This window comes from Eutrema salsugineum, unplaced genomic scaffold (genome assembly GCF_000478725.1).
Source record: "Eutrema salsugineum unplaced genomic scaffold, Eutsalg1_0 scaffold_1, whole genome shotgun sequence".
NCBI classification, from domain to species: Eukaryota; Viridiplantae; Streptophyta; class Magnoliopsida; order Brassicales; family Brassicaceae; genus Eutrema; species Eutrema salsugineum.
Window position 1 is genome coordinate 6,322,798 of NW_006256909.1, and position 17,935 is coordinate 6,340,732.

The following is a 17,935-nucleotide window of genomic DNA, read 5'->3' on the forward strand; positions in this document are numbered from 1 at the left end:
ACATCCATTCACAAATCATTCTTCAAGCTTCAAAGTTCAAAACAAGTAAGCGTATAAATAGAGAAGAGTGAGACTAAAAATAAAGTAAAATCTTATAGGAAAGATGACAGAAATTGAGAGACGTTGTTCCCAAAGTCCAATGACAGGAAAAAGCGCAATTATCAGCTTCTTCACATCTGATTAGTCACTCTAATTATATAAGCTGTATAAATTTTTAGGACCCAACAAGAAGATATAAATTAAAACCTTGACGACGTTGTTATTAAAAGCGCTCCTAGGTCGCCTGGATTTCTGACTTTCCACAATTGCTGAGGACTCGAGTTCGATTCTCTCTTTTCCACAACCCCTAAATTTTTTTTTTTCCCCGTTTTCCGATTCTCTTGCCGGAGACAGCCATGGATTCGGGCTCCCAGGTTCCACGAAAGTCCAAGGTAAATCTTTTTTTTACTGATCCCATCTTCTCCGTCTAATTTCATCTCAAAATCTCACTTGAAAATTCCGCCGCGAAATTGCGTTTGACTGACCTTCTCTCCCTTCTCCTTCTCGGCAGCGGAGATTCCAACCAAGACCTCCGACGCCTTCTCTCCGGCCGATCGCACCAGACTCCAAAAAGTAAATCTTCCTATTTTTCCTGTCGAGATCCTTGATTGTTTATGCATGTATACAAATCTATATTATATGTATGAATAACTAGCTAAATATTTTAAATCCTCTTCTCTCTGAACACAGTGAAGCTGAGACTGAGGAAGAGAATAAAAAAGCAGCACGACAGATAGCTAAACGTCTCGGCGTATGTAGTAGAATCTTTTCATTCTCCGCTTTTCTATTTTCTTTCCTTTTTATTTCCCTGTGCTAAACAATTAGTATCTGTTAATTTTGGTTTATTTATTTGTTAATCCAACCGTAAGTTCCCTGATTTTAAAACATTACCATCTCATAAATTAGATTTGTTTATATATGATACCAAAACGGTGTGCTTTCTTCATCTTGATATGACAAACATATGAGGATATGGACCAAATGGTATAAGGCTGGCTTTAGAACTTTCCACCATGAAATGAGTTTGGTCCACGATGATGTTGATGGTAGCCTAGAACGGCCTAGTTATTATTATCCAAATGCTTGAAGTTGAAACCAAACTTTCTTGTGTTCTTGTTGTTGCAGATTGGCCAGAGGAGACCCAAACCCGAAACAAAAGGTTAATATCCAAGTTATATATATTTATGTAGTTGCATTCTTCATTTATTCTATATGAATTTTTGAGTTATGCTTGATCTCATTTCTGTACATGGGTTTTAGCTGAGAGCCATATGTGAGGAAGGTGATGGTATGTATATAGTATTATAGCAGCGATCGTTCTTGACAAGTTTTTTTTTGAAATCTTGCAGCTTCTTCATCTGCAGTTGCATTCCAACCAAACTTGTCGTCACTTTCAATAAGGTCGTTTGGGGATCCTAAAGAAGACGACAAGCACGTTTCTGATGTAAATCCCTCTTCTTCTGCTACTATTCTTCCCGCTGTTGTTTCTGCTGGTGTTCTTCCTGCTGTTTCTTCTGCTACTACCCAGAAAGATGGAGAAGAGGTTCATAAGTTGGTTACAAGAGCTGAGAAAGACTACGTTGAACCTTGGGTAAATAGAATCTTATACAACTTTATTTCCCCTCCCAGTTTCTCTTTTGGTGATTTATGTGACATAAGGTTTGGCTCATTTCATGTGCCAGGATTATAAAAACTCCTACTATCCTACTGTTCTTCCTTTGAGAAAGCCATTCTCTGGTGATCCAGGTATGCTCACTGCTTTGCTATCGCTTTACGCCACCCATATGGTTATGTGAATCTCATGTGTTTGTTTGCTCTTTAAATAACTGCATTTTTAGCATATTTCTATCAACTGAAACCCACTTCTTGCGTTGTTAGAACTCCGTGACCAGGAGGAATTTGGGGACGTGGCTAAACACCTTGATTATGACGAGAGCACCATCAACTCAGCTGAAGAACTTGGTCTGACATCGGTAATAAACTTGTAAAACATAGTGGTATCCATAGATATGTGAACTTTTCACCGAGTTTGACTGATTGTATCTTCTGAGCTGCCTGCAGTATCAGCACTGCAAAAAACAGATGTTTTTCTTTAAGATTCCGGACTGCCTCCCTGTAACGAAGCAAGTGACAGGAGCAAACACCAAGAGATCTGTATCGGAGAATAGTTCAAAGAGAAACAACCCTTTTGAAGGTTTACCAGAGGGTTTCATGGGCAAAATGCTAGTTTACAAGAGCGGCGCTGTCAAGTTGAAACTTGGAGATGTTCTCTTCGATGTAAGTCATTTTGTTTCATCAAGTTATACCTTGGAAGAGTATCATGCTTTCTTTCATCATGTCTTTATATGTGAACACACATATCCAAATCTGTGCTTGGAGTGGACTCTGCTTGTAGCTCTTCTCATCTCGTTAACTCTCAGTCCTATATATATATGCAGGTCTCGCCAGGGCCGAATGCGAAATTTCACAGTGATGTGGCAGCGATCGACAACAAAGGGAGGAACTACTGTCGCATTGGTTCTTCAGCGAAACTTGTGACTGTTACTCCCGATGTTGAGTCTCTCTTGAAGCCTGCTTCAGACATGGAAACACACAAGTGAAGGTTGTTCGAGACATAGCCGATCCTGTTCATACATCTATGTGAAGAAAGTAGTATTGTCTCTTTAGATTCTCTAACTACAAACCAATCTTTTAACTCTTCTTTGTGTCTGTAAAAGATCCAGTCTATTGGGGGCTAAAAGAAAACTCTTAACGTTTTGAACGTTTTCAGAGTTCTTTATGATAGAAACGCGACTGAGTAAATGGTCTACCATGTCAACAATTGAGTACAAAACCAAAGATTACCAAAACAGACCACAATATGACTTGCAAGAAAGCTAAACAAGAAGTGTCTAAGAGACGAGGACCAATTGTATTGTCGACAAATTTGAAACCGATCAAGACTTGTTGCAGGCTCGGGACACCATCACGACCAGCAGGACCACGATGGAGAGCAAGACCGAAGTCATCAGCTTTTCCTCAAGCCAATTGTTGAATTTGGCATCTTTCCCCTTCCTGTTAACACCATCGTCATTGTGAGTATTGAAGAGCTCGACCACGACCTTTGTTATCTTGGCAAACACTTCCGTGGCCTTAACCATTGTGTTATCAAATATCCATTTTATGAAACCCATTGCTGCGTTATTCTCTCCGGGAGTGTCATCTGAACTCTCCTCATCTGTTATTAGGAATATAGAAAAACCGACACAAAGCCCATGAGTTCCATGAGAATTCTTCTCAAATGAAAGGCTTAGATTGATCGATTCATTATCCCTATACCTTTACTTATGCCATTGTTGTACAGCTCCTTAATCTCTCGCACTACCTCGTTGTTCATCACAGCCTCCCACACTGATTTGTCAGATGACAATGATATTACCATTCTCTGCACAAAATGTTAAAAGCTTTGATTTATGTACCTTTTGTGATAAACTACATGACCAGCCATGATTTCTTTTCTTTTCGAAGATAGACACATAAAGATAATGGTTTCTTGTTGATCTAGACCTATGTTACATTTGTTAGCTATTTAACTTGAGCATCCACTACTTCCCTCAAAATTTTCCGAGTCAAATAACACTGAATATTCGACATAGTTCAACATAAAACTAAAAGTTTTTCTCTACCATTTTCTTTAAGATTTAAGAAGTACTTAAGAAAACAAGACAGAAGCTTTGAGCTTAGTGAATCCAGACAACGAAATAAAAGAAAAGGATTACCTGGACGGATGGTTCGGTTCGGAGTAGGTCAAAAGCATTGTAAACCTGATCATAAGCATGAGGCTGTAAGACTCTTGATTGGCAAAGTTGCATTGAAGGCTCCATCCAGTCCAAATCTGACCCAAATGAAGGAACTTGATGAACCATTCCTGTGGCTATGGGGCTCTGCTTTCCACCACCATTTTCCGGATAGCTCTCATATCTGTCTCTAACCAGCTGAGGATACGAGCTACCATCGAAGACCCTTCAAGAAATCAGAATCATCAATTACTCAAATTCCCGTCTAAAGAAAAAAAACAAAAACAGTTTATTCGAGATTCATAAGAACCAATGAACATCAAGGAAGTTGAACTAGCAAAAACAACTATTAACTTAAGGTTAAGTACAAAGCAACTAACAACTGTGTGGGGCTAAACTGACACGGGGACACTAAATCCAGAAGGAAACAAAAGGAACACCAAACTGATTGAGTTTCCATCCTCTTCATTAGTTCATCAAATCAAGACAATTCCATCACACTCAGAAACAAAATAAAAAAGTTAACTTTGAGACAAATCTGTCAAGCTAAGACAATTGTCAATTCTGCACATTAATAGAAGTTTCAAAGCTCAAACAATCACACACGCATAGTTTTCAAGTGTATGGAGAAAAAAAAAAGAAGAAAAGAAGAAAAAAATGATTACTGCTGGAGAGCAGAAACAGCATCTTGGACTTCATCAACAGAGGGAACAGAGCCAAAAACAGAGTCATCTTCTTCGGTTCCTTCCTCCGAAACCCACTCAAAGTCTTCATAAGCACCGGAATTTATAAACGAAAAAGCTCCTCCGTTCCATCCGGAGGTTGCAGCCACCGGTAGATTCAACGGCGACCCTGACGCTGCCGAAATCATCAGATTGCTCGACCCAGAAGAAGATCCCAGTTTCTGGGCATGCGAGACAGAGGCGTTTCCAGCCGTAGAAGACGACGAAGACGACGGTGATGAAGCAAAGGGATCTTGAATTCCGCCGTTGGCTACGCCTGTCCTCGTCATCGCTCGGCCGGCGGCGCGTAACATCCCTCCGCCGCCGCCCATGGGTCCTCTTCCTCCACCAAACATATTAAGACAATATAAATTCGTTTACTTCCGACCAGGTTTCGTACGTTTTCACTCGGTGATCAGTTTTGTCTTTTGGTCTAACCGAGTCTGATCAATAATAGGAGTAATGGGTCTGTTGGATTTTGCTATTTCTTAGGTTTCTTCCAACAGTGTGATGGTTTCGAGGAGATGGATAAGATTAAAAATGCAGGAGTCTTTAAGGATTTTCAGAATATAGTCTGTTTTCTAAGATTTTATACTTTATGACTTTCTTTCTTTGCTTGGTCCTTCTTCTCCACGACACGCTTATCCATTTACTCTGTTTTCTTATGCATTAAACACAATAAAATAATACTATATAGCCGGGAAAACAAAAATATATAGTTTTTTTATAATGGAATGTATCTCACAAATTTTTAATACTATACGGCGTTTCCAAAACGAAAATTACTAGCTTGACAATTTGAATATTTATGTATAAAAAAATAGATATTCAAATATTAGACTCAATAGCATGAAAACTTCAAAACCAATTTGAGATTCATTAGACATTTCGTACGGAAATGGAGTACTATCGAAGTTACAATAATAATAGTAAGAAATAATGTATTTTAGTATGTCCTAATTGGATATTCATGTCTACATGGGATGAAGTCATGAAGTTTTTGGCGTGGAAACAAGACGAGGTTAAATTCGAGCGTTTTTCCACCAATATAATAACATCAAGGAGATGATACTACTTTCGTTTGATTGATAAGGTAACTGATGTTTGATACCTAAATTAATTTAATTAGACGAAATTTATACCGCTATGTTTAGTTTAATTTAAAGAAACTTTTTGTAGTCCCATGAGTATACCAACATGGTGCCACTTAAGTCTACATGCACGCATGCGGCATGCATTCATTTTTATGCAAACATGACAATAAAATGTAAAGCTAATTTTAAAATTGTTGTTTCTAACCTTTGACTTGTTCCATCTGTAAATAACATTCTCACCAACTGGAAAACATCTTATGAATGTGGTCCTGAATCTTCTTTACGTGGTCTCGATTCCTATTCTTTTTGCTCGAGTTTTGGCTCGGATTTTATTTTGTTTTTGGTTAAAACTATGGCTCGGATTTGATAATATGCTATATGAAGAAAAGGAAAAAGTTAGGGTACCAATTCATTACTTATTAGAAGTGTGATTCGAGTTTTTAGTCTATTGGCTTCCTTTCGAGGATTTTTTTTTGTTTTCCCAAAAATCTTTACCATAAATGATCGTATGATTTGGGGTTTTTACTTCTTTTAAATACATAATTAAAAAAAAATAGAGAATTGCTTAAGAAAGTGGGTAAAATGTTAACGAAAGGAAGAAAAAGAGCGATGGCGTGTGGGCCTCCTCCACCCAATTTCCGGTTTACCTTGCTTACGTTTAATTTTCGATGACGAATGTTTGCAGTTTGCAATTTTGCATGAGGTGTTGTCATTTTCTTTCGCACTAGTCTTACTCGTATCTACCAAATATATACATTTGGCAACTTCTTGTCATCATTCGCAACAAAACTTCTCAACGGGAGACACTTGCAAGCAGCAAACATATATCGCTTCTAAATATCCATCTATCAAAAAAAAAAAAAGTTTGAATGGTTGGATATACATTCGTTGAAGCAATCATTTCTAAACTTCTATAGAAAGATGTAAAGACCATTGTAAAATAAAAATAAAAAACTCATCGTGCTAAACAACTTTACAAAGATAGTCTTGGGTACAATTAGTAAACATTTTCGCTAGAATCGATATTTCAATTCAAAAACAACTTTTTGTACGATTTTCTCTCGAAAAGAAGATCAAAAGCCTTATGTTGAAACTTTTTAAAATTTAGTAACCATTATTTTGTTATTTTCTATTACTGAATCTGTATGCTCTATTCTAATCTGACTATGTGTGTAAGATATTGTGTAATGGAAGCGCAAATTACCACCTCATTCTGTTGGTATTAGAAGGAACAAAAATGAATTATTTACAAGACCCAAAGACTCGGTTAAAAGTGAAAACAGCCTGCCATGCCATGAACCCAGCACTATCCATGTCACTTTATAGTTTAAAAAAAAAATGTCAACAAAAATAGTCACGAAACGTGGACTATTATTTTTGTTATTAGGAAAGGTCGACAACTAAAACCATCTCTTGTATAATGGAGAGGATGCATAATGTATATAAGTTCCCTTAACTAAATCTATGTTTCCTGGGATGGGGCTTCTTCTATAATCTCTTAGAACTTACGAAGGGTTTAGTTTACTAGCAAACGTGCACTAAGTTATACTAGGTTTTCAAAGTCGAGTTATATAGAGATTTTAAATGATAGCATTATTTGATTAATAGGTATCTATTGGCAAATTTGGCCAAGTCATTTAGCAAAAAAAAAAAATATCTGGCCAAGTCACAAATTTATTCCTTTTTTGTGTGCAACTGTCACAAATTTGTTCTAAGATTAATAACTTAAATTATATACATTTCTAAACTATATATCTATCTATAAGACTTAGCACATTGTTCGTTAAATTTATTTGTCATTACTTGTAAATATGATTTTGACCCCAACATCATTATATATGTTCTTTATTGTCTTTTGGCAGCCTGTTTCAACACTTGGAATCATTTAAGCTCTTCATCGAAGAACCATATTGTAATTATGTGATTCGATAATTCCAAGATCTTAATGATACTAACGGTCTAATGTCCATATATCAGGAGCGGTCGTTACACATCTCTTATCCGCAACCGATGCTTTTACATATGATAAGTAGCACAAAGCACATAGATGTGGGCTGTTACTTTGTACATGGAATTAGAGGCGATAGGCCTTTTTGAATTTAAAGATCTTTTGTGTTTTAGGAAATTTGATAGGTTGAACAAAAAGTCTAACACAAGTTTATTTACTAAATACTACGACAATTTAGTCATGTGCATAGAGGGGAGACAAAAAGACGTGAGGAAGGTATAGGTCATGCGTGCAACTAAGGGCAAACAAATATGAAATTTTATGAAGTTTTTAATAATGGCGTTGAGGAATGTAATTAATATCAAATAAAATGGAATTAAGAGATAAACATGATTAGAATAAACAACGAAGGCTCTTAACTTCTTAAGGATTGGAGAAAAAATCTTTCTTTTAACACACACTCCCTCTGTCACACTGATAAAATTGATAATGAAGAAAATTCTGGCGACAACAAAAGAGTATATACCAGGAGTGATCCTTTGACGATAAACATGACCAAGTTGTCTCATTTTCTTATTCTTTTCAATATTTGTTTTCAAATCTCCATAAGATTCTGTGATTATAAGAAGCCATTATTTGTATCCGAGATTAGCAGCACGAACGTGGGTCTTCTTCTTCTTCTTCGGTTGCTCTTTTTCTCCTTTCTTTCTGCCATTAATTGCTCTTTCAAATGGAAGCTTCCCGAATTTCGAGTTACCCAAAGCCAAATTATGCAGCATAACTTTCCTCTTCTCCCCATTTTCTGTCTTGGGTTTGACTAAAGCCGCATCCTTTAATTACCAGGTTGGTTCAATTTCTGGGTTTCTTGTTTCACCCTTTAGATATGGTTACTGCTTTAAATCTATTTCGTTGTTTTACGAAGTCTCTGCAACTGCATTGTGCTAAGAGTTGACATTTTTTTTTCTTAAAAAGTTGAGCTATTTTTCTACAAGAAGCTGTTAGTTTAGCTTCTATGGTCGTTTGGTGCTTCTTTACAATCCTTACTCATAAACTTAACTCTCTGGGACATGATCGGTATACCTCCTTTGAATTCAAGATCTTGGCATTTGTTCATGTTCTGTCTCTACTATGGGAACAATATACTCTTTCTGTTTCGGAGTGTCTGAAATGATTGGAGTGTGCAGGATAGAAGCAACAAGAAGTACAAAGATAGACAATGAGCAGATCACCAGAAAATATTGCTCTTCCTCCTCCTCCTCCTCCTCCTCCTCCTCTTCCTCTTCCTTCATCTCATACCGTCGTCGTGGCTCTTAGTGGGAGCAGAAAAAACAAAAATGTTGTTACATGGGCGCTCGAGAAATTTGCTCCTGAAGGAAATGTTGGCTTCAAGCTACTTCACATTCATCCAAGGATTACTTCTGTACCTACACCAAGTAAAGCTTTAACTCACTTTCTTGCACTCAAGACTTATTGTGTAAAAAAACTGAGACTTTATTATAACTGACAAAATTCTGATGTCAATTTTTTGCTCTTTCTCAAGTGGGAAATGCAATCCCTATTTCCGAGGTACGAGATGATGTAGTAACTGCATACAGACAGGAAATACTGTGGCAGTCTGAAGAAGTGCTTAAACCTCTCAAGAAGATGTTCGAGCGGAGAAAGGTACTGTCTTTTGTATACCTTATATGCTTTTCTTTTTCTTTTCTAAGATCAAAACCTGACACTTTCTTGAATTACCTTAATGAAAGGTCGCAGTAGAAGTTCTTGTGCTCGAATCAGATAATGTGGCAGCGGCGATAGCTGAAGAAGTTACTCGGAACTCAATAGAGAGACTTGTCATTGGAGGCTCATCCCGTAGTTTTTTCTCAAGGTACGCACCACCGAGCTGCTAGCTGTGAACCTGTTATTTTCTTTGGTTTCTTGTACCAATGAATCTGTTTTGAGAATTCCAGGAGAGCTGATATGTGCTCGGCGATATCAGCTTTGATGCCGAACTTTTGTACAGTGTATGTTGTTTCGAAAGGAAAATTGTCATGCGTCCAACCATCAAACTCAGACGGAAACGCTACTATAAGAGATGATGGTAGTGACAGAACTGATTCCTCCAGCGGTTCTTCCGGTCCCACCTCAGGTCCATGACTCATCAATGTATTTGTGTGAATATGCGACCAAAACTGGTGTGTAGGTCTAAATTTTTTCTACCATGTTTCTCTTCTAGAATCAACAGATGGAATTTCAAGTGCCTATGACTCTCAGTCACGTGCTCTATCCCTTCCGGTCAGGAGATTGCATCATTTCCCGACAATCACAAGACAAGCATCAGTTCCAATGGAAACGAGTTCTGTTGGCTCAGATGAAACCAGGTGCATGTCTTTGGATGCAGAGGAAGCGAAAGATGTTTCGAGTATCAATAGAAGCAGCACGGATACAACATTACGTTGGACTCCACGGGTTAGAGATTATGATGAGAGAAAAGACGCTATGAGTTCTTCTTCTAGCAACCGTGAATATGGGAATGTTGGTAGTAGGTTTAGTTGGACTGGCATGGTGATCGATACTAATCACTCGAGGGCTTCTCAACAAGCTTCTAACATGTCTGATGCTCTAAGTGAACAATCTTATACAGATAACCAGGTATCAAAATGGAGTTTTAATTCCGATTATATTACTTAAGACATTGTCTTGTGAATTGGAAATATATAAGGTTTATTATTTGTTCAGGTAAACCTAAGCTTTGAGGTTGAGAAGTTGAGAGCTGAGCTTAGACACGTTCAAGAAATGTATGCTGTGGCTCAAACCGAAACCTATGATGCTTCTCGAAAGGTGAAGACCGCATAGTCTCATATATATTTGTATTTGATGTAACCTATCACTAGTTTGTGCTCAATGCATTTTGAAAAATGTTTCAGCTTAGTGAGCTTAACCAACGTCGGTTAGAAGAAGCTATAAAGCTTGAAGAGCTAAAGCTAAAGGAGTACGAAGCTCGAGAGTTAGCAGAGAAGGAAAAGCAGAACTTTGAACAAGCGAGGAGAGATGCAGAGAGCATGAGAGAAAGAGCGGAGAGAGAAATTGCGCAGAGAAGAGAAGCTGAGAGGAAAGCCGCTCGTGATGCTAAAGAGAAAGAGAAGCTCGAAGGCACTCTCGGGTCTCCTCAGCTGCAATATCAGCACTTCACTTGGGAAGAAATTGTGGCTGCCACTTCATCGTTCTCAGACGAACTGAAGATTGGAAGTGGATCTTTTGGAGCTGTTTACAAGTGTAATTTGCATCATACAACCGCAGCTGTCAAAGTTCTGCATTCCGCTGAAAACGGTCTGTCCAAACAATTCAAACAAGAGGTGAGCACTCAGTCTAAGGAACTTAGGTTCTGTTTTTGTGCTCATCTCCTAATGGAACTTGTCTGATTTTTAGTTCAAATTCTTGTGTAAAGTCTTCTCTTTTCTACGAAGCTACAATCATCTCTCTGTTTTGCAGCTCGAAATCTTGAGCAAGATTCGTCACCCACACTTGGTTCTCCTTCTAGGAGCGTGCCCGGAGCAAGGAGCTTTAGTTTATGAGTACATGGAAAACGGTAGCTTGGAGGACAGACTGTTCCAGGTCAACAACAGTCCGCCACTACCCTGGTTTGAACGGGTTAGGATAGCTTGGGAAGTCGCAGCAGCTCTTGTCTTCCTCCACAAATCAAAGCCTAAACCGATCATCCACCGTGATCTAAAACCAGCAAACATCTTACTTGATCACAACTTTGTCAGCAAAGTTGGAGACGTTGGACTATCAACGATGGTTCAAGTCGATTCTTTATCAACTAAATTCACCATATACAAGCAAACAAGCCCCGTGGGAACGTTATGCTACATCGATCCTGAGTATCAACGCACAGGGATGATATCATCGAAGTCAGATGTCTATTCGTTTGGAATGATACTTCTCCAGCTCCTCACAGGAAAACCAGCTATTGCATTGACACATTACGTTGAGAGGGCGATGGATAGTAACGATGAGTTTCTGAAGATCTTGGACCAGAAAGCAGGTAACTGGCCGGTTGAAGAAACCCGGGAACTGACCGCATTGGCTTTGTGTTGCACAGAGCTACGCGGGAAAGATAGGCCTGATTTGAAAGATCAGATTCTTCCTGCGCTCGAGAGCTTGAAGAAAGTAGCTGAGAAGGCGAGGAATTCGGTTTCCGGGGTGCCAACACAGCCTCCTACTCATTTCCTCTGCCCATTGCTTAAGGTAACACTTGTTCTTTATGTCATTCAAACGAAGTAATTCAATGTGTGTTGTGATGAAAATGTGAGAGCTTGTCTATATACAATGCAGGACGTGATGAACGAGCCGTGCGTTGCTGCTGATGGATACACATATGACCGTCGTGCGATAGAGGAGTGGCTTGAGGAGCACGACACGTCGCCGATGACGAATTTACCGTTGCATAACAAGAACCTTTTGCCTAACTATACTCTTTACACAGCCATCATGGAGTGGAGGTCTAGGTTCTAGACTACACAGTAAAGCAAAACTTTGTAGCGTTTTCTGAGTAAATAAAACGGCAAGATGTTCTCACACCCTCTGCACATTATATATCTGTGTATTCTTTCTGTTCTTTCTTTCATTCAAAGCGATTTTCTTTTGTCGGAGAAAAACTTACTGTAACGGTATGTTTCAATAGTCGTTTTTTGGAAGTATTAAACCGAAATTAGACTGAAACCGAAACCATTGCCTCATTTATTTATCTATTTTTTATTTATATTTATTTATGGCCATTACATAGCGAGGAAGGAATCTTTGTCTTTCGTCTCTTCTTCGTTTGTTGCCCAAAACGAAACAGTAGCTTTCTCAGATTCTCCATTGAAACAAAGGACTCGAGGGAAAGCTTTACTGTTTCTCAGATTTCTTCTACATTCCATTTTATCTTAGTTGGAAAATGGAAATATTTATTTTCTCTATTTTTCTTCGGATTTCGCTCATGTCCTGATTCGTTTCAGCGTTTTTCTCTTATAATAAACACCATACGAGTTCGATTGAATCCGTGAGTTGCCGGAAATTCAAAACTTAGCAGATTCCTCAGAGACCCAAATTGATAAAATTTCACCTTTTGATTCGATTCGATTCGTTCTGTTTCTGGCATTACACGATGCGGATTCTTGTGAGTTTCCTTCTCTTGTTCTTGATTCATCTCGCGTTTTCCGAGGAAAACTCCAGCTCGCACATCCTTCCGCGGCCGTTGATCTTCGAGACACAGCTCAAGAGCGTCGACGACAATGTGCATTGCACGAGCTGGAGATTCGCGGCGGAGACGAACAATCTCGCGCCATGGAAAACAATTCCGCCGGAATGCGCCGATTACGTGAAAGATTATCTGATGGGCAAAGGCTACGTCGCCGATTTGGAGAGAGTCTCGGAAGAGGCTTGGGTTTATGCGAGCACCTTCGAATTTCCCGGTGACGGCAAGGATACTTGGGTTTTCGACATTGATGAGACTCTCTTGTCGAATCTTCCGTATTATCTGGAACATGGTTGCGGGTAATTTATCTTAATCTTCCTTTACAATAACATCGCTAAAAAAATGGTTTTTTTTTGGATGATTTTGTCCTTAACTGTGTTATATTGGAGTTATTAAGATCCTGAGATATTGGATTCAAAACAGGATCATTGATATAATCCCAAAATAATGTAGAAAGTGTGAATTGTTGAATTTGAATGTGTTGTTTTACTGAATTATCTATTTACCTGTATCGTTGTGTTTGGGAATTTTTGCAGGCTGGAAGTTTTTAATCATGTGGAGTTCGATAAGTGGGTGGAGAAAGGTGTTGCACCTGCGATAGCACCAAGCTTGAAACTTTACCAAAAGGTTAAAGATTTGGGATACAAAGTCATCCTCCTTACGGGGCGGAGAGAGAAGCACAAAGTTGTCACCGTCGAAAACCTGCTCAATGCCGGTTTCCATAGCTGGGACGAGCTTATTCTGAGGTACGCACACTCAAATTCTCAGCTTTCTTGAGCCAAAGTATCATCATCCATTACAATGTAGCTCATAAGTTTCTATCCAATTCTATCACGGTTGTGGTAACAAAAAATGACATTATTTGGATCACTTTTCTTGCCACTGTAATCTTGGATTTGGATGGTTGATGTTCTCATTTCTGCTTTGATGCAACAGATCGTTGGATGGTCAGAACAAAACAGCGACTATATACAAGTCTGAGCAGAGGGATGAGATGGTGAAAGAAGGGTATAGGATCAGAGGCAATTCAGGTGACCAATGGAGTGATTTGTTGGGCTCTGCCATGTCTGAACGGTCCTTCAAGCTCCCAAATCCAATGTATTATATCCCATGAAGCGGGGAACACTAATTGGATAATCAGAGGCACGTCAAGTGATCAATAGAGCAAACCTACTGTTTTTGATGTTTGGGTTGCCATGTAATCGCTTGCTATATATATGTATGTAATGACTGCATGAGTTCTATGTTAAGAGCTTGTTCCAACAAAAATATTCAAAGATACAAAAAAACGCCACAAACAAAGGCGTTTATGCTCTTCCTCTCTTCATCTTAGAGAAGGGAAATGAGAATTTTACATATTCTATGACTGATCGAAATATGTAATATATAACTAAAATTGATTTCAGATGCTGATCCCTAATCCCTAACAAAGTGCTTTTGGTCATGACCAATAATGAACATATCCACATCCAATAGATGATTGTTAATTGACAATAAAAGAAATAAAAGATCAAACATAAGTTTCACAAAACAAGACCATTTGTCTATATAAACGTTACCACTTACATACGAGGGAAAGAAAGTACAACACAACGTTTACAAATTACAATAAAAGAGACATAAAAAACATTGGTACCTTTTGACAAGAGAAACACACACTTATTATTCATAACAAAAAGAAAGAAAGAAAAAAAAAAACTCGTGATATCGGCTTCCCCCTGATCAAATTACTAAACACCTTATTTCTCATAAACTGGACTTACCGACATCGGCATTATTGGACTGTGATCATGGACTACTTTTAAGTAGTCGTCTGCTGGCCACGGGTGCGGTCACGGTCATGTTCACCACCTGTATGTTGTCCGTAGTACTGAGCTCTGTCTTTAAGATCCTGAGCTTTGCTTCCCAGCTTCATCCTCGCACTGTCCAGCCTATCTGACCCCTGTGGGTGCTCTCCCGTTGCGTACCTATATTTTCATCAATCATCACACACCCATGCATGCATGCATCCATATCATACAACGCATTTGCAAATATAAACATACACGGAGACATAACACGCTAGCTAGGTTCTTAGCCAAAAAAAAAAAAAAAAAAAACAAGCCAACTCGGTCAACTTTTGTATTTTAACTAGTCAAATGATCAAGAAAAAGTGGCAATTTAATGTAATACAATATACAAAAAAAGGTTGATCTGAAACTAGCTGCCCAATACATCCACGCCTTGAATGATACACTTAAGATTTTATTCGATGTTCTTATATTTTATAGCTTGACCTTTTTCTTTTCTTCTTAAGGCTTCATATCATCATTGTTACTATTTTCTATTAATCCAATCACAACGAGTCATATTTTTGTATCTTGAACACATAAACACATTCTTACTTAAGGGAATAGATATATGATAAATGTGTGCTTACTTGTAGATCCAAGAGAAAACTGTTATAGCGGCGATGCCAAAGCCACCAGAGGAGAGAAAGCCGGTGATAAGAAGTGCAACGGTGATGAGAGCAGGGACGAGGATTGGGCTAAAGATGACGAGCAGAGGAGTAGCAACCGTCAAAGCTATGACGGTTCCAACGAGAGTAAGGCTGGAGAGGACAAGGAGGGATCCACCAGCCGTGACTGCGGTGGCAGCTTTAGCAATCTGCCTAGACTTGGAGTAGTCTCGGTTTGACATCTGGTACTGGCCGTACTGGTCTCGGTACTGGTCTCGGTCTCGGCCCACCATCGGGTACTGGTCTCGGCCGATGATGTCGTGATGGGTTCTAGCTGTATCCGCCATTTTTGCTCTTGTTGACTAGAAAATCAGAGGCTGAATGAGAGAAAGGATGTGTATATTTTGGAATAGCAAATGAGTGTTAAAATGTTTAGATATATGAAGAGGAGGGAGGTGAAGAGAGTCACGTGTCAAATGTGTCATCATCAAGTGTACGCCACGTGTAAATGGCGTCACCATGCAGCCGTTGCATGTGTTAACGAGAGGGGTCTACTTGAAGACACGTTTTGTTTTTGTCTCGTTCCTATGTATGTGGCGTTGGCATTGAACCGAACTTAAGCTCAAAACGGACCGACCATTGGGCTTGTTATTATGGGTTTGGGCCTTGCGTGAATTCTTTCTTAACGGCCTACCATTGATGGCAACAGAATCAAATCCGGAACGAAAAAGTCCTTGTCCAAGACTATTTTTTTCATTTACCTACGTTATTTGTTTGTAGCCTTGTAGGATGGACAGTAATTAACTAATTATCAAGAAAGCATGATGCCAAATCCTGACCTGAAAGCTGATATCTAAAAATTTAGTCTGTAACATGAATCATTAGTCTTTAACAATATAGAGCTAAAAGCCCTGGAAAACACACAATGATTACAAGAAGTTGGATCATTATAAGTTCATGACTTCTTCTAAAGAGAGAGAGAGAGAAATACATAGCTGTGATTCTTAAGAGATCCACTTTTTTGGAATTTTATACGTTGAGAATTCGTTTTTAGTTATGAGACAAAAGGTTTAATTTTGTTAATACTAATAAATAACAAAAAAGATTAATTTTGTTCCGGAAGTTTCTTGATATCGACGACAGTATATTGCGAGATGAAGAAATTTAAGATAGAAGAAGTATACGACTCTAGAGTTCCCATTTTCCCCACGTCACTCTTCTCCATTTCTATTTTGATAATGCTAGCTCTCGCCGCTTCTCCTCCGGTCATCTCCGCCGCTTCTCTCTCTAAACCTCTCCATTCTCTCTCTAAAGCCGCACTTCCTCTATCTAGAGCCAAACCCATTTGCCCTTTCCCGAAAACATCTCGACCCATCTCCGTCTATAAACCACCTATGAACAACCTCTTCAACAGACTCGGATTCGGGTCTCGTCCCCAACCCGACCCGTCTTCCGCCGCAATCGCCCAAGGACCCGACGACGATGTCCCGTCGCCAGGTCAGCAATTCGCGCAATTCGGCGCCGGTTGCTTCTGGGGAGTGGAGTTAGCTTACCAGAGGGTTCCTGGAGTGACCAGGACCGAGGTTGGGTATAGCCATGGGCTCGTCCATAATCCGAGCTACGAGGATGTCTGTACGGGCACGACAGGGCATAACGAGGTTGTTAGGGTTCAGTACGATCCGAAAGAGTGCAGCTTTGAGAACTTGCTCGATGTCTTTTGGAAGCGCCATGATCCGACCACCTTGAATCGCCAGGTGATAGCTTTATCTTGAGAAAAAAATCTAGACTTGATCGCATGCATCTCCATTCGAATTACCTTTGGAATTAATAATTGTCTGTTCGTAGAGAGCTCTATGTGTTTCTGGATCACATGTTGATTTGGTTCTAGATCCTTGCTCAATCACGAAACTTCTGTTGCTTTGCTGTTTCAAGCTTTGGTTTTTGTTAGATTTTGATTTGGTAGTGTTGGCTTGTTTTTGCTTTGTCAAGATTGTTATGCCACTCATACGAAGTTAGAGCTATATCAGAATCTGCTCTTTGTCATGTTGGATTGCGTGGAAGTGATATTGGCTCTTTCGATATGCTTCGTCTTGTCTTCTCGGTTTGCATTTCATTGACTTAAATTTGTTCTTTATCCTGAGAACAAATTTGAGGATGAATCTGGTATTGTTGTTGTGGTCCTTACGTATGTGAGTTATTTCTTGATTGAGCAGGGGAATGATGTGGGAACACAGTATCGATCAGGTATATACTACTACACAGACGAGCAAGAGAAGTTAGCTCGTGAAGCTGTGGAGAAACAGGAGAAGATCTTGAACAAGAAGATTGTGACAGAGATACTTCCCGCCAAGAAATTCTACAGAGCAGAAAATTACCACCAGCAGTACCTGGCAAAAGGTGGTCGCATGGGTCTCAGACAATCAGCTGAGAAAGGTTGCAACGATCCAATCCGATGCTATGGCTAAGAGATTAGTCACCCTCTCGAGCACATGAAAAAGTGAGTTATCTCATGAAAATATAATAATCTGTAGATCACATTCGTCTCTTGTCTTAGTCATGTGGTGTACAATATTTAGTTTCGTGGATTTCAATCTATAATATTCAGTTTTACAAAAAATCATTGTCGTTCTCGTATGTAATGGTGGTTTCCAACTAGTATATAAATAACATTTTATATCATTTCCAGTACATTCAC

The 17,935-nt window shown here is 39.1% G+C and overlaps 6 protein-coding genes across 6 annotated transcripts; 4 read left to right on the forward strand and 2 right to left on the reverse strand.

The window, feature by feature from the left end:
- Nucleotides 1–273: 273 nt before the first annotated feature.
- Nucleotides 274–2,800, forward strand: LOC18030154. The gene is made up of 9 exons (XM_006413271.2): nucleotides 274–431; nucleotides 551–612; nucleotides 730–790; nucleotides 1,165–1,198; nucleotides 1,389–1,630; nucleotides 1,722–1,785; nucleotides 1,918–2,012; nucleotides 2,101–2,316; nucleotides 2,478–2,800. Exons 1-9 carry the CDS (start codon nucleotides 396–398, stop codon nucleotides 2,637–2,639), a joined length of 972 nt encoding a protein of 323 aa, XP_006413334.1. The 5' UTR covers nucleotides 274–395; the 3' UTR covers nucleotides 2,640–2,800.
- LOC18030156 lies at nucleotides 2,767–5,184 on the reverse strand. Its single transcript, XM_006413270.2, has 4 exons — nucleotides 4,481–5,184; nucleotides 3,798–4,041; nucleotides 3,358–3,463; nucleotides 2,767–3,256 (listed from the first exon to the last, which is right to left on the reverse strand). The coding sequence occupies exons 1-4, from the start codon at nucleotides 4,891–4,893 to the stop codon at nucleotides 2,976–2,978; spliced, it is 1,044 nt and encodes a 347-aa protein (XP_006413333.1). The 5' UTR covers nucleotides 4,894–5,184; the 3' UTR covers nucleotides 2,767–2,975.
- Nucleotides 5,185–8,795: 3,611 nt separating this feature from the next.
- Nucleotides 8,796–12,228, forward strand: LOC18030155 (U-box domain-containing protein 35). Its single transcript, XM_006413272.2, has 9 exons — nucleotides 8,796–9,012; nucleotides 9,120–9,241; nucleotides 9,328–9,449; nucleotides 9,532–9,710; nucleotides 9,798–10,213; nucleotides 10,301–10,402; nucleotides 10,489–10,917; nucleotides 11,054–11,812; nucleotides 11,900–12,228. Exons 1-9 carry the CDS (start codon nucleotides 8,796–8,798, stop codon nucleotides 12,077–12,079), a joined length of 2,526 nt encoding a protein of 841 aa, XP_006413335.1. The 3' UTR covers nucleotides 12,080–12,228.
- Nucleotides 12,229–12,406: 178 nt separating this feature from the next.
- LOC18030157 (acid phosphatase 1) lies at nucleotides 12,407–13,988 on the forward strand. Its single transcript, XM_006413273.2, has 3 exons — nucleotides 12,407–13,102; nucleotides 13,340–13,549; nucleotides 13,740–13,988. Exons 1-3 carry the CDS (start codon nucleotides 12,714–12,716, stop codon nucleotides 13,915–13,917), a joined length of 777 nt encoding a protein of 258 aa, XP_006413336.1. The 5' UTR covers nucleotides 12,407–12,713; the 3' UTR covers nucleotides 13,918–13,988.
- A 334-nt stretch (nucleotides 13,989–14,322) lies between these two features.
- On the reverse strand, nucleotides 14,323–15,654 carry LOC18030158 (oleosin 18.5 kDa). Its single transcript, XM_006413274.2, has 2 exons — nucleotides 15,223–15,654; nucleotides 14,323–14,770 (listed from the first exon to the last, which is right to left on the reverse strand). Exons 1-2 carry the CDS (start codon nucleotides 15,585–15,587, stop codon nucleotides 14,605–14,607), a joined length of 531 nt encoding a protein of 176 aa, XP_006413337.1. The 5' UTR covers nucleotides 15,588–15,654; the 3' UTR covers nucleotides 14,323–14,604.
- Nucleotides 15,655–16,386: 732 nt separating this feature from the next.
- LOC18030159 (peptide methionine sulfoxide reductase A4, chloroplastic) lies at nucleotides 16,387–17,919 on the forward strand. The gene is made up of 2 exons (XM_006413275.2): nucleotides 16,387–16,994; nucleotides 17,454–17,919. Exons 1-2 carry the CDS (start codon nucleotides 16,395–16,397, stop codon nucleotides 17,703–17,705), a joined length of 852 nt encoding a protein of 283 aa, XP_006413338.1. The 5' UTR covers nucleotides 16,387–16,394; the 3' UTR covers nucleotides 17,706–17,919.
- Nucleotides 17,920–17,935: the final 16 nt, after the last annotated feature.